Source organism: Pezoporus wallicus, unplaced genomic scaffold (assembly GCF_028554395.1).
Source record: "Pezoporus wallicus isolate ANWC-B61680 ecotype Strahan unplaced genomic scaffold, APGP_CSIRO_Pwel_v1 contig_5352, whole genome shotgun sequence".
Lineage (NCBI taxonomy): Eukaryota > Metazoa > Chordata > Aves > Psittaciformes > Psittacidae > Pezoporus > Pezoporus wallicus.
The window spans coordinates 1,812,682-1,827,898 of NW_026639660.1; the positions used below are offsets into that span (position 1 = coordinate 1,812,682).

At 45.6% G+C, this 15,217-nt stretch overlaps 1 protein-coding gene across 2 annotated transcripts; it reads left to right on the forward strand.

Annotated features, from left to right (window-relative positions):
- Positions 1-1,188: 1,188 nt before the first annotated feature.
- Positions 1,189-5,468, forward strand: LOC130602494 (cytochrome P450 1B1). 2 transcript variants are annotated; one of them, XM_057415395.1, is made up of 3 exons: positions 1,189-1,326; positions 1,943-3,106; positions 4,729-5,468. In XM_057415395.1, the coding sequence occupies exons 2-3, from the start codon at positions 2,097-2,099 to the stop codon at positions 5,339-5,341; spliced, it is 1,623 nt and encodes a 540-aa protein (XP_057271378.1). In that variant the 5' UTR covers positions 1,189-1,326; positions 1,943-2,096; the 3' UTR covers positions 5,342-5,468. The 2 variants fall into 2 exon arrangements, with proteins under 2 accessions (XP_057271378.1, XP_057271377.1); XM_057415394.1 differs by having other exon boundaries at positions 2,096-3,106.
- Positions 5,469-15,217: the final 9,749 nt, after the last annotated feature.

Below are 15,217 nucleotides of genomic sequence, written 5' to 3' on the forward strand. Positions count from 1 at the left end.
AGTACCACTGACTGGAAGTGCCTAGGACAGTGACAGCAGCCAGGATTACACCTCTTAGCACAGAGAGAAGCAGTAGCAGCCCAGCCAGGCCTGGGTTCACACCCTGAGCTGGGCTGACTCCCAACATCTAATTTTGTCTAATCCCTAAATGCTACCAAAACATCTTCTCATAACATGACTGTAGAGAATCTGAAATAAATGTTGTCTTTTTAAGTTCTGGTTGGTACAGGAAAAGCGATTATAACAAAGTAAGAGCGTTCTGATTTCTTGGGGAACCGCTTCCTTGACGCCTGGCGGTTTTGCATTCCCGGGTTCCGGTGCGCCGGAAAGCCCCAGAGGCGGGGGAGAGGGCAGAGGTGCCAGTTTAAGGGTCAAGAAGCGCCACGAGCAGGAGAGGAGGGGCTGGAGGACAGCGGAGCTGGCGGGGTGCTAGCTGCCCGGCGCTCCCTGCCTCCTTCCCCCCGAGCCGGTGTCAGGTACTGCGAGGAGGGGTAGGGGCCCGGGGAGGAGATGGCTGGAGGCTTTCCAGCCCCAGCTCACGCAATGCAAACTCCGCACGCAACGGGGAGGCGACAGGCGGAGGAGGGGAAGCTCTCCGGCTTTCTCAGCCCCCAAGATGCAGGCGAGACGCTGCCTCCCGACAGAGAGGGCTGCGAGCCCACCCGCCGACCCGCTCCCCGCCCGGTACCTCCTCTGCTCAAACTTTTGGCCCCGGCCATAAAAGCATCCGCGGCTCAGCCGCTCCGCTTTGGCGGGGACCCAAAGGCAGCTGGCAAATAGCTGCGACCCCTCAAGCCAGGGGAAGGGCCAGGCAGCGGCGATTTGTCCTTGGGTCTAACAGCCTCCAGCACCGCGCTGCGCATCGCGGATCCCGGCCGACTTAAAGCCGCGGGTTGCTGTGCCAAGCACCCGGACACGACGGCTCCGGCTGGGGGCAACGGGCTGAGCTCCCCGCGCCCTCTGAACCGTTCGCCTTCACTCCCTGCAGCGAGGTTTCGCTGGCCGCCCCGGCACCGCAGCCCGCTGGCCCTCAGTCCGCGGGGCTGCTCCGGGCAGGTGCCTGCCGGCGGTGAGAGCTTCCAAGGGTTAAAAGTGCTGGGAAGGTGATAACTCTGCCCTGGGATCGGGTACAACTGGCATTTGCTTGCACATGACCTGCCAAACTGCGGGTGACAGGACCCGGGGCTCCTAATGAATTTCCCAGAGGCTGGGATCTGAACGTTGCCATCGCCGCTCTCCTCCCGGGGCTGCCTGTTAGAGCTGCCGCCGGCTGCCCGGTTCCTCTCCATCCTCCCCGAGGTCGCGTATGGAAGGAGCGTGCAACAGGTCAGTTCTGCTACGGGCGGCCGAGGTGACCATGTATTTCACCCCTTTCTCCCCTTGCTGCTTCAGAACGGCTGGAACAGACGGTAGGATTGGGCGGTCCCCGGATACGGGTATGGGAAGGGGGACCAGTTTGGTCTGCCGCGCCGGGAGCTCAGGCATCCTCCGCAGCCCATCCCCAGGACCGCCGGCCGCCAGCCTGCGCTGCCGCGACTGGCACAGAGGTGCAGGGAAGAGGGAAGGGCTCAGTGCAGAGCGGGCTCGCTGGCCACGTACGGAGGTTTCCCCTCCGGAGCAGTGAGGAAGCTCTGACGGCGGCGCGGGGAGCCCGTTTCTCGCAGCGGATATTTCCGCGGGCGGCGGGATGCGCAGCGCCGGGTTGAACCTGTCTCCAGCGCGCGGCGGTTGCCGGCATCTGCAGAGGCTCGTTAGGCAAAGCATCCTTGTGCCTCCCCTTCTGCCCTTCTCAGCCGTCACCTTTTGGATCCCCTGCCACAAACTTTACCTACCGGGAGGGGGGCAGGGGATAAAAGCACCAGCCAGGCAGCCAAATATGCTTCGGATCCCTTACTGACAGTTTGCCACTTGATTATCGATTACGCGTTGGTTTTTCGTACAGGATCCGGGCAGGCTTTAGGCACACGAGGAGCGCACAGAAAGGCGCACTCCGAACCGGCAGCCAGCGCTGCCCGCTCGCCCCTGCCTGCGGGCGCTGGGGATCTGGCTGCAAGGCCGCTGCCCGCTGACCTTTCCCCTTCCCTTTCCCTTGCAGCATGGCCCTCGAGAAACTCGGGGAAGCCCTGGGCGGCATCCCCCCCTTGCAAAGCTCCCTGCTGCTCCTCCTCTGTCTGCTCACCGCTATCCACCTGGGCAAGCTCCTCCTGCAGCAGCACCGGAGGCAGGGCCAGCGCCAGGCGCCGCCGGGTCCCTTTCCCTGGCCCCTGATTGGCAACGCGGCGCAGCTGGGCAGCGCCCCGCACCTCTCCTTCGCCCGCCTGGCCAGCACCTACGGCGCCGTGTTCCAGCTGCGCCTGGGGCGCTGGCCTGTGGTGGTGCTGAACGGGGAGAGCGCCATCCGCCAGGCGCTCGTCCGCCAGGGGGCCGCGTTCGCGGGGCGGCCGCCGTTCCCGTCGTTCCGGCTGGTGTCGGGCGGGCGCAGCCTGGCCTTCGGCGGTTACTCGGAGCTGTGGAAGCTGCACCGCCGGGCGGCGCACGCCACGGTGCGCGCTTTCTCCACCGGCAGCCCCGGCACCCGCCGCCTGCTGGAGCGCCACCTGCTGGGCGAGGCGCGGGCGCTGGTGGCGCTGCTGGTGCGCGGCAGCGCCGGCGGCGCCTTCTTCGATCCGTCGCGGGTCCTGTTGGTGGCTGTGGCCAACGTGATGAGCGCCCTGTGCTTCGGCCGCCGCTACAGCCACGGCGACGGCGAGTTCCTGCGCCTCGTGGGGCGCAACGAGCAGTTCGGCCGGGCGGTGGGCGCCGGCAGCCTGGTGGACGCGCTGCCCTGGCTCCAACGCTTTCCCAGCCCCGTGCGCGCCGCGTACCGCGCCTTCCGCGACCTCAACCGCGAATTCTACGGCTTCGTGCGCGGCAAGTTCCTGCAGCACCAGCGCAGCCTGCGCCCGGGGGCCGCCCCCCGCGACATGATGGACGCCTTCATCCGTCTGCAGCGGGAACAGCCGCGGCTGCAGCTCGAGCACGTGCCTGCCACCGTCACCGATATCTTCGGCGCCAGCCAGGACACCCTCTCCACCGCCCTGCAGTGGCTCCTCATCTTCCTCATCAGGTAGGTGCCGGCGGGGAGGATCCGGAGAGCACCACCTGCCCGGGGAGGAAGGACACGGGGAGAGCTGCAGCCTTGGGGCATTGCGCCCCTGTTTAAATGGCGCTGCACGGGCAAACCCGCTTCGACGGTAAAAGCCGCCGCGGGAGCGCCTCAGCCGCTCGGTTCTCAGAGAGCCGGGGAGGGACCCGCCGCCCTTCGCAGCATTGAGGAGGGTGTTGCCGAAGCCCCGCTGCCACCGCCGGCGCACTCACTCGGAGGCGCTGGGGAAGCAGCTAGGGAAAAAAAAGGAGAACGGCTAAAAAGCCCGCAAACCAAACCCTAGTTTGGCTATAGGGTAATAGCGCGTAAAGAGAACATGGCAAAAAGGCAGCCGAGTAAAGCCTAAAAGCAGCAGATTTTACCAGGGCCGGATCAAAGAGATCATAGGTAACCGCTTAAGAGACGTAAAGAGTTGGCGCACCAGTTTACAAACCCGCTATTAACGTTAATTTGCCAGCAGCGTGTGCCTTGTGTGACTCAGGGAAAGGCCGAGCCCGCGGAGAGTCTCCTGCGCACTGCCCTCCACCAGCTCTTGGCGGGGGGATGGGGGGGGGGGGGGGGGAGCTTAGCTGGGGATATAGCTTAGCAGAAAAAGCCGTAACACTGATCGCCTTCCCTAACCCGGCTTTTTTCTTCATCATCTGCATGGTTTATAGAGTTGCACAAACATTATCTGCCCAGCTGGAAGCCAGGCAGATATTTCACACTTGGAGCTAAGGGTACAATGCTTGGAGTTCACATAAACTGTTGGGTTTCTCCTTGTTTCTTACATTTGCCCAGCATTCCATATGCACTTCTGCTGCAGGAGGAAAAGGCAAGGACACAAAAGCCAAACTTGGGTAGTTTAAGCAAACAGAGGCTCCTTGGAGGAACGCCTGCTTTTAGACAAGCAAAAGAAAGTCACCAAAATGTGTTAATATCTTGATCTTGTCTGGTTACTGTGTAGTCTTCCAGACTATCCAGAATTCAAGCCAGTCATCTTGAAATAGATTATAAAGAAAACATATTTTGATATCAATTAGGAAAAGTGTACATAAACTTTGGGGTGTCCATAAAGCTATTTCAACAATTATTAGCAGGGGCTTTTTCAGTTTAAAAACCTGTAGGCAGGTTTTTAAACTGAAACGTATGTATGCAGTATATCTAGTGATAACAAACTGTGCTTTTTGAAGTCATGTACAGAGCTGGAAAACCCAAGTTCTAGTTCCCAGAGAAAGCCCAGAATTTACAAGAGACAAGTAATTTCAGGTTTAGAATGAATTCTCAAAATTGGATCAGGATATTCAATTTAGGCACATTTTAAGTTTAATTTTTTATGTTGAGAATCGATTCCCTGTGGTATTCAAGTGAAAACGGAGCAAATCTAAAACACCACCATTGCATGGGAAGTTTGGGTTTTTCCTCTCATAACATTTTCCATGAGGGTCTACACATTCCTGCAAAATATATTCAGGCTTTGTTCAAACTGCATGATTTCAGTTAGGGGTGAGGTGTCAGTGAAAACACGCTGACAGCAAAGATTGTTTTTGAGAAAATCTTTTGGAAGTGTTATGTATGTACACACATCTTACTTGAAATGGCAGGTATCCGAATGTGCAGGCTAAAATGCAAGAAGAAGTGGATAGGATTGTTGGAAGAGACCGTCTGCCATGTGCCGAGGATCAGCCTCGCTTGCCCTACATCACGGCTTTCTTGTATGAATCCATGCGCTTCAGCAGCTTCGTGCCTGTCACCATCCCACATGCCACCACAACCAACACCTTCATAATGGGCTACCTCATTCCCAAGGACACAGTGATTTTTATTAATCAGTGGTCAGTGAATCACGATCCAGCAAAATGGTCCAACCCAGAGGATTTTGATCCAACAAGATTCTTGGATGAGAATGGATTCATCAATAAAGACCTTACTAGTAGCGTGATGATTTTCTCACTGGGAAAACGTCGATGCATTGGAGAGGAGTTATCCAAGGTGCAGCTCTTTCTCTTTACCTCCATATTGGTGCATCAGTGCAATTTTATTGCTAATCCAAATGAGGACCCCAAAATGGACTTTACCTATGGGTTGACCATTAAACCTAAGCCATTTACCTTGAATGTTACGCTTAGAGATACTATGGATTTGCTTGATCAGGCTGTCCAAAGACTGCAAGCAGAGAAAGCAGCCAGTGAAAATCAGCTGTCAGCAAATGCCTAAGCAACAAACCCTGCATCTAAAGATAATCCCTCTCTCTTTTTAGACTTAAATAAGTTATAGTTTGTTCTGGTTATCTTTTTGGAAAATAGCTGATATTACAAGTTGCAAGAGCAAGAAGGAAAACTGCGCAAGGTGTAACTCAGTCCTCTCTTAAATTCTAAAAGGAAAGCCATGAGAACAGTCTGATATAGTACATAATGAAACATATACAATTTGAAAGTAAGCCTTTTTTTTTCTAGCTTGTTCACAGAAGTTGCCATTGTAAAGCGTTTTTTATCTACTGACTGGTTGGAGCATCTCCAGGAACTGTTTGTACAGTCTGTTCCCTGTCTCCATGTACTGTGCCTTAACTCTAAGTTCGCCTTCGATGATTCCACATCCCAAAGTGAAATCACTTATTTTAAATAAAATAGTAATAATAATTATATAAAGGGTTGCTCAGAACACTGCAGCCTGCCTCTGAATTCACTTGTTGTGACTGCTTGGATGTACATTAGTGCCTCAATAATACATGTTCAAATGATTTTCAGTAAAATGACAATGTAGTCTTGCCTTCAGCATTCCAAAGTGTTTACATAAGTGACTAAGAAAGAAGACTAAGAAAGAAGCACATCTGAAAATAAAATTTGTATTTTAATAATTTAGTAACTCATTATTAAGTTTTGAAAGATCAGATTTGATGTCACCAAATGGCAAGAGTGATACAAACCAATTGCTAATCTGTTCATTAGCATATTCATTAACAATGTAGATATTTGAATTAAAAAGCCTTATAAAGGTATAGCTGAAGTTTGTATTTCTCTAGTAAAGACTTAATATCCCTGTTGCTATGCACATAGGTAAGCCAAGTCAAACCCGCATTCACCAAGATGTTCAGAAAGGGGAGTTTGGGTTTTTTTTATATTAAAACTTTGATGCCACAAGCCTCAAGTAAAGTGTACAGCAAATACACCCCTGCTCACTTGTCATTCTCTTAGGTTGAGGGAAATGGTATATCCAAAAATTAACAATGTAGTTTTAGTAAAAATTGCTTGAAACAGAATCACAGAAGGAAAGCTAATATTACATGTCCTAATTATTGTACCCATTAACTGGAAAAAAAAAAAATCAAAAATACCCCAAATGACCCCAAACTATTATTTTAAACTAAAACACACACATGAAGTTTTATGGCTTTGAGTCTCTGGCTAATGTTTGTGTGCACAAAACTGCATGTATTTCTCTAAAATGCAAACAACCTTATGTAAGTACTTGATTTTGAAAGTGTTGGGCGCTTCTTTGGAGCTGCAGATCACCTTCAGTTAGATATGAAATCCATCAGAAATGAAAGTATCTCACATGACTTCCTGTGTTCAGCTTAGTGCTAAATAAAGTATTAGTAGAGCTAGAAAAATAAGGGTGCAGTGCTAGACAGCAGAGTAGCTCTGCTGAGACCTAAAGCAAGTAAAGATTTCCACCAGGTCTTCCAAAAGATGGGCAGTCTTAGGCATTGCAGCAGTGGTGGACCTGTCACTGACATTAGGAAGAGCTGGGTTAACAACAACACAATCCTTCTGAAGCAGAAGCTTCACTAATCAAGCCTAAAAGTACAGCTCCATAACCCCCCACAGTAGTAATGTACCTGTTTAGAATCTGTTTAGACTTCACGTGGCACACAGAAAAAGCTTTCTGTTACATACACATAGAGTAACCTCAGGTGTTTTTCTGAATTATGTACAAGTGTGATAGCCCAGAACTTAGCCTATACCTGTGAAAAGCTTTATAAGATACTCAGCATTTTCATATGGAGATCTACATTAGATCAAATGCTAGCACAACAATTTTCCTGGTACCTTTGTAAGTATTATTAAAAAAAGAAAAAAGAAATGTAACCTACAAGTGATTATTCTAACACAAGAATCATTATTCATATTTTAATAAAAGCAGTTTTGCAATTTTGTACTCTTCAAAAGCTTTATGCATTGGCTACTAATGCAACTTCCATTCACATTGCTTATGTCTGGCAGGGTCACACACTACCTAGCTGTTGGTCAAATAATGCCTCATTTAATCTGTGAAGTTACTCAAATGTAGTAGCGCTCATTTAGAGTGTATGCAGTTGCTCAGCAAGCTAACTTTTATGGTCATTTTGAAATGTATCATGTTGCCAAAATACTAAATAAAATTATTCTTACACTTTCTTTGCTTAGTTTATTTATGGCCTTTCAACATCAAGATAAAATTATTGTGTCTGATTTGGAAAGTACTATTAGTTATTCATATACTTTCCACCTTCTTTCCATTTCTAGATTTTAAGGTTTCTTCTCCACACTGCCTTTACAGATTCTCAGATCTGCCTGCTTATTCATACCTTGCCATCCATGTTTAGCTTGCTTATGCTCCTTCCAAAGATTATTCCCTGCCACTCATCTCAGCATTGATCTGAATTCTCTCATGTCTTCTGCTTTCTTCTAAGACTTACTAATCTCTCCCCAGCCAACACAATCTCCCGTGCTATGTTCTTTCTGGCATTTCAGTTTATCTTCACCTCCCCTTATTTCAACCCCACAGACTCATTTTCCTTCCTCTTTCTCCCCTCCTGTAACTAATGCTGGCATCCATATACTCCTGATAATTTTCAGAATCAGGCAAGGTCATGTTTAACAGCAAGTCATGCACATCTCATGAGATCTTGTGTTTGCATTGTCACTGCCTCCCTCACCATCCTGTGAGTGGAGGTCACCACAGCAATACTAGACAGATGCATGTTGCTCTTTCTCTGTGAAATAAAGCACAAAGAAGTTAAGCAGCTGTATTCAAGAGAAGACTGTTACTTTACAAATCTTCATGCTCGTGTTGTAGTGATTTCAATGGGTCAGAAAAGCCAAATGTCATCTCATGTTCGTTTTCTCCATGTATGTGCACACACACACATACTTAGTAAATCTCCCCAGATTTTAGTACCATCTTTCATTCAAGTTAAGGGATTAAAAAAAAAAAACAAACCACCAAACCCACAAAAAAAAAAACAAACAACAAAGACCAAACCCACAAAACAGGAAGCACAAGGTTAGGACAAGCATATGTTTCTTGGAAAACTAGTAGTTGTCAGACCACCCTACTACATAACTAGGAGGGGAAGCAAGGAGGCTGAGATAGCAGAGTTGATATGGCATACATTTATACCGTTCAAGTGTACCAGTACGTTCCTCGTGAACTAAGAGTTAAGCCTGCTGTCTTCAGCAGGAGTCAGTTCATAGCTGCTGAAATAAATAGCAATAATATAACAATAAGAACAAGACTCATCAGAACTTGAGAAAAAAACACTGCTCGAAAGAGGAGAGGGGCGTCAGCCCAGGACCTGTGCAACAGCTGCCAGTACCAGCATAGTCATGGCACAAACGTGGCTAAATGCAAATTCACAACAACGAATTTCAACTAGTTTTGCATCAGACCCAGTATGTTTTTGTAAGTGTCAGGGACTGATGCATAGGTCTTCCTGTAGGAGGCTGGTTCAGATTACCCAGGCAGAGCAATCAGAGACTAAGCAATTGGGAGTTTACATTTTACCTCAGAAAAGGGGAGGAATTATCCATGGAAAAGGAGCAGTTAACGTTTGTCTTTGCTGCATTTTCAGCTTGGTTAAATTTTACTCAGAAGTCTCATTTGTCCACATAACAGATTCAACTTGGGATAAGGCTGAAGGTGGATCTCGCTTTTTCATTGGTGAAGAAAAGGGCTGGATTGTGAATGATGTCATTATTTTAGTGTAAGTGTAACACAGATACAATGATTCAAGTTTCAGCAACTTCTTCACTGTTTACCACCCTGCATTACTGCAGCTGAATTTTTCCAAGTACCAGTCATTCGTACTCAGACCAGGACTGCTCACTCAATTGTCAGGTGAAAAGAAGCCCAGTCTTAAGCACAAATAGCCTGAGGCATTTAAGATGGCTGTGGTGGATGCCTTGATGGCTCACCTTTGGGGCTTTTTGCCAACGATTCAGACAGCTCCACTCACCAAAAAATTCATTGTTTTGTTAGCGATGCCCCGACCTTCAATAGTCAGAGCAGATCTTGCTCCAGCCTGAAAGCACAAAGCTAGAACTAAGCAAATCAGACAAGAGTCTCAATTCCCTACACTATCTGTGCTGGATGCCTGGGACACTGCTCCATCAGTATGGGTACCTCAGAAGGTACAGGATGCCAAGGCATTTCAGCTGCATGAGTGCAGAGGGGGGAGAATGAAGTGAATGCCAGGGGAGTGACTTTACATTGCTTGAACGCACACTCAGGATTAGAGTGATAAGAATCCACACAGCATTAAAGACGTCCCCTCTCATCAGCAGGGAACATCAGACTGAGAGCACCTGAACCAAAGCTTACCTTCACACCAGGCTGAACACAGAATGAGTGATTATTTTCCAAAAAACTTTGGACAAACAAATGAGGTCCAAATAGTAACTCCTCACTGCCTGTTAAACTCAAGTAACAGAATTGAGACATAGCAAACATGGAAAGGAGATCCTAGGAACTAAATATGAGGGATCAGGTTGCACCGTACCGGCTGCAGGACTTGAAAACACAACCTTGTCTACAACATAAAGCAATGGAGAGTCTGTCATCCTCCTTCACCTCAGCATCCCCAGTGCCAAGAACAATCGGGAGGAATAGACAGTCTGGCCACAACAGTCTAAAGACCTTTTGGGGAAATTTTACTGTTGACATTGAGTGGTGGAAGGAGTGGGCACTACACCAAACACTATGGGTCTAGAGGATCCAGAGCAGGTCAGTGTCATTTATTTGGGTGAGCTGTCCAGGAATAGGTTAGTATCAGTTTGCTGTATAGTTATGTCTTCAGTTTTATCTAGGCTTGTTCAATGTCCCATAGGGAAAGAATGACACATATATTGCAGGATGCTCCAGAACTGCTTTTATCCTCTGATATTATTGTTATATTTTCAGTGATGTTGGTATATTTTCATCCTTCCACAATCTCCCTTCTCCCAGCCTGAGCTCTGGCAAGAGTGTAACATTTACCATGTAGAGACAGGTTTCTAATCCTCTCATGGTAACAAATGGGATTTCACATAATCATGTTTTCTGTTCTAAGAAAACCAGAACATTCTCCACTTATTTAGACTACTCATCATAACTGAGGTGGAGATGTGGTATGAGACACCCTTGTTCCCAGTATAAAAGCAAGATTTAAGACAAATTTTTTTTTTGTCTTTTTGACAAAGCAATTATGGTTTGCAAACACCTGCAGAATAGCACAAAACAATACTCCATGCTTCTTTTATGCTTTGTATTCTGTGAAAAACTTCCAAGCTGCAGTTTGAAAATTGAATTCTACTGTATATCTTATTTTTAATCATACTTTTTCACTCTGCAGAGAAAAATAATAAATTGTGAAGCTGTTAATCTTTCGTGGTTCAAGAAAATTAAATGACTGAATTCAAGCTAAAAAAAGTGCCACCAGAAATTAAACTCAGACTTCACTGTAATTACGCTAATGAAAAATGGGATTCCTAAATGAACTTCTGTCTCATTATAACAAAACTGCTTTTCCTTACCTTCATTTATGTATATAGCTGCTGGGACATAGTGTCATGCTGCAACTTGTTCCAAGACATAACTATGTTCATCTTTCTGGCAGAAGTGAGGAAGACCTGTACCTACACTCCAGAACAATATGCCTGCAGGGAAGCTTTCTGGGCAACTCTTCCAGGTGGCACAGGAATAAATGGGAAGTGTTTTCCACCAGCTTTCTCTGGATGAACATTCTTTCTCATGAGTGCCTAACATCATGCCCAACATCATGCCCAGCCTGCATCTTCCAAGTATATGACAAGCACTTGTGCTACAGTGGGCTGAGGGCAGATCAGTCAATGGGTTTCAGTCAGAACCACCACAGAAAATATTTAATAAAATTAAACAAGGATGAATTCCCCTACAGGAGGGGAGTTAAAAAAAATCCTATTTAGATGAATATTTAAATTAAGAAGGTTCCCCAGAGAATTATAAGGCAGATCCTCCAGTGACACTATGCTTGAACTGAAACCTTGTATGAAAAAATACTACTCCTGGCATTAAGACTGAGATACTTAATACCTGTGCACACAAATCTAAGCACACTGACAATATTGGCCTCTGCATTTCAAGGATAAGGTAGTAATTTCCTTGAAGTCATCAGCAGAGCCAGAATTCAAAGCATTTGGCTGATGATGTATTCACTATACACCACTTTAAAATATTTTCATGTCTTACTGAAAGCCAGAAAGATTCCTTTCTTATCTTCACAAGCTATCTCTTACCCTAATACTTTTATGCTTGAGTGAATAGATCTAATCTCTTCCCAGAGCTGAGCATACACAGTAGTTTTCAGTAGGTATAGGCCCATAAAACTATACAGCAGAAGAGCAACCTGTAAGGAAGTTCTTGAAATAAGTGAATGCTCCATGCATCCATTTCAGCCAATCATCTGAAATTGTGAAAGCAGGACAGACACATAAAGACTGGATATTAACTTTTGCTCTCAAGAGAACAGATGCTTTCTTCTGGGTTTATGAAAAGTCAGTTAATGAAGTGACTCTTTAGCTCTCTTTATAGCCCCAAACTGATTAGACCATAACGTTTTCCCTAGAAAAGATCCAGTTGGCAAGGCTTATTGCATTCCTACATTCATATACAGTCACAGTCTACGTGTAATTATGAACAACTTCCTCCCTGAGGATTTGTCATCCCTTTCTTTTCTTCTAGTATTTCCCTGAATTACACACAACTTTAACTGGCAGAAGAATTCTAATCAGTTATTTCACTGAACTCAAGTCATATATATTTATTTTTATTTTCTAAATAGGGACCTTTCTGCCTTTTGGAGAAATCAGGTTTGATCAATAGCCAAGAAGATTCTGTATCTATGGAGGAATAAGTATGGGGAAAATTGGGCAGTTGAGAAGTGATAAGGTGAACGAAGCAGAGAAGGAAACACATTAACATAACAGACCAGAGAAAGTTTTCATCACATGGAGGAGAATGAAAATCAGGAAAAAGAATGTGAGCAGCTTCTAATGCTCATTTGCCCATCCCCAGCTACAATAGCTTGCTGAGGTACCCCAGGGACCACAGGTTATACTTGATAAGGATACACATATGCCCCTTCAGAGAGCAGTTAATTCCGTCAGCTCTTTATCTCCACTGACCAGAGAGCATAGACACCTGCTTATACTGAACACCTAGTGTTCAGGCTGTTGATGCACTATGTCCCTCCCTTACTACTCACCATATGCTAGGGACAGATATTTAGATCTGTTCTGCTTAGAAACAGACATGTTAAGCTACATAACATCTTCAGTGGTGCAGTTAGGTTAGAAAAAAACAAAGACTTATACTGTTGGGACATACTTCCTTAGGTACTGAAGAAATAAGCCGCTCTGATTTAACCAGGCCATGTTGCAGAGTCTAACCCAACTATCTAATGCCATAGAATCACAGACTGGTTGAGATGGGAAGGGATCTCTGATGTCGTGTGGTCCAGCCCCTGATTAAGCAGGGTGTCTTGGAGCCCATCTAGTCATTTTATCTTCAAAATAATAACTACCCACCAAACTATAGGCCTTTTCCTTCAGATATTTCACAGTGAATACATAGCAAATAATACGCTCACCACAAGTTCACTTTCCTTTCCTCTTGACATTAAACCTAATATGGGCATCACCCTGGGAAACAGTGCTGTCCTAGGAAGTGCTTTTCCTCAGCACCACATCCCACTCCCACTGGATGAGAAAAGCCTTCTATTCACCTTCCCTTAGGAAGCGTCCACAGAGGCAGCAACAGGGAAAGGCCATACAAGACAGCCATTACGCTCCATCTCCTGCTGTTCTAAGCTGGATTTTATGTGATTTTATGTGCATTTGCTCTCTGCTTCAGCACATAATGGAGAGGATCTCTCTGCCCAGAACAATCTGTGACAGGCTTTCCTGCTGCTGAACTGAGCCAGTAAGTCATTCACGTCTTCCCAGATGTTTCTGTTTTCTGAACTAACAGGAACTGCATGTGCTGCTGTCTCTCCCTGAAGACCTGGGCCGGCACAAACAGGGAGGGAGGGAATTCTCCACTTCAGGAACCAGGTGCTTGCTTGCCTGCAGCAGCTGAGTTGAGCCAGGATGCTTCACAAGTGAAGGCTCTAACAAAGAACCACTCCTGAACCACTGGGGACAGTATACACAGGTATGACCCATTGGTGAAAACCCCCCATAGCTCTAAAAAGTTTTAATCCTTTTAAAGTTCTAAATAGCACCACAGTGTCTTTTCTACTTGAAGTAATAGTTAAGCACTATCTGCAGCAATCTTACCTATAGCAGTAAGTGAAGCAGCCATACAATTTAAGACATGGGTAATAAACTCATTTTGCTCAATGAGTTTCAGCACAGAAATCGGTGTTTATTGTGACGATGATGAATCAAGGAATCTAAGCTTTCCCTGCAGTATTTTAAACCCAGATTCCTTGCAAAGTACTGTCAGCTATTCTCATATGTTTCCAAATATCAAGACAACAATGATATGTGTATGGCATGTCTTCAGTCGTACTCTGAACTCAGGATTTAAAAGAGGAAAACCTATGGAGCAGCACATTTGCAAACACTTGTCCCTAATCTGGCCACTACATTTTACTGCCTATTTTTTAAATTTCTCCAATACAGAAAACTAATTTTTAAAGGTAGGAAACGAATTATAATTTATGGCAGCACAAATCTGGACAAGGGATTTCAGGCCACGGAATTAAAAAATAACTAGAAATTGGAACTCTACCTTTTTCTTTCCCATGTTTGGTTTGTATTGCTTGTTTTTCTTCTTTCTTTGCTCTCTCATCCTTGCTCAGATATTGATCAAAATCATTTGCACAAGGTTTGCTTCCCCAGTCTCTAGAATACATTCTGTTGAGTTAGCAAAAGAGGTATCAAAACTGTACTTCAGATTTTTAGGGGCATTTTCTGCCCTATACAAAAACCCATTTGTTTACAGATGTTTAATAAAGCTGTGCCACAGAAATTGTCTCCAAATTTATTAGGAGGTACAACATGTTTTCAGCTTAAATGCATGTGGTTTATTGCCTTTTTAGTTTTGACTGCTAAATAGCAATGCTATCTGAAAAGGCTTCAGTGAAATAAGACTTTTGGGGAAAAGGATTTCAGTAGTAGCATAGGCTTACATAGAAAATATTAAAAAAAAGCAGTGGTGTTCTTTTAGAATATTTATTTTCATTTGTCTAGCTCTGGCCAGGCTAGAGTTTTCATAATGCTCTTTTCAAGGGACTGGCTCTCACCCTGTGCTCAGTAACCAGCTTGCACTCCTGCAGAGGTCCAATGAATTTCTCTACTGAAACTTTAACTCCCAAGACCATTTGAGTCCATTCTTCACGAAGGCATTCAGACATGACTAAATAACAAATTAGAGACAATCACCATATTCCTATGCTGGTCTAAAACACTAGACCACCCTCATTGTAATCCTGAGCTTGCAGTTGTCAACTTTTGACATACAACCCCAGGATCCTTTCATACACACTACCAGAAGACTTCTCTGGCAGTAGCCTGCAAAGCACAACAAAGCCACTTATTTTGTCCAAGGACAAATTAAAACATGGGGTTAAAGTTCATTATTAACAAACTCCAGTGATCTCTATGAATATCAGTAAATTTCAAAGACTGTCAGGTTCCTTTCCACTCCCAGACAAGCAAAAGGGCTTCCAGGAGATAAAAAAAAAAAAAAAAAGCTTGATCTCTGCCTCCATGCCCCTGAGAATTATTATTATTTTTAATGAAACACATTAAGGGTCCACATTGCTGTCAGCTGTCTGCAACTTGTTTTATTTTTAGCTTGTAATACAGTTAA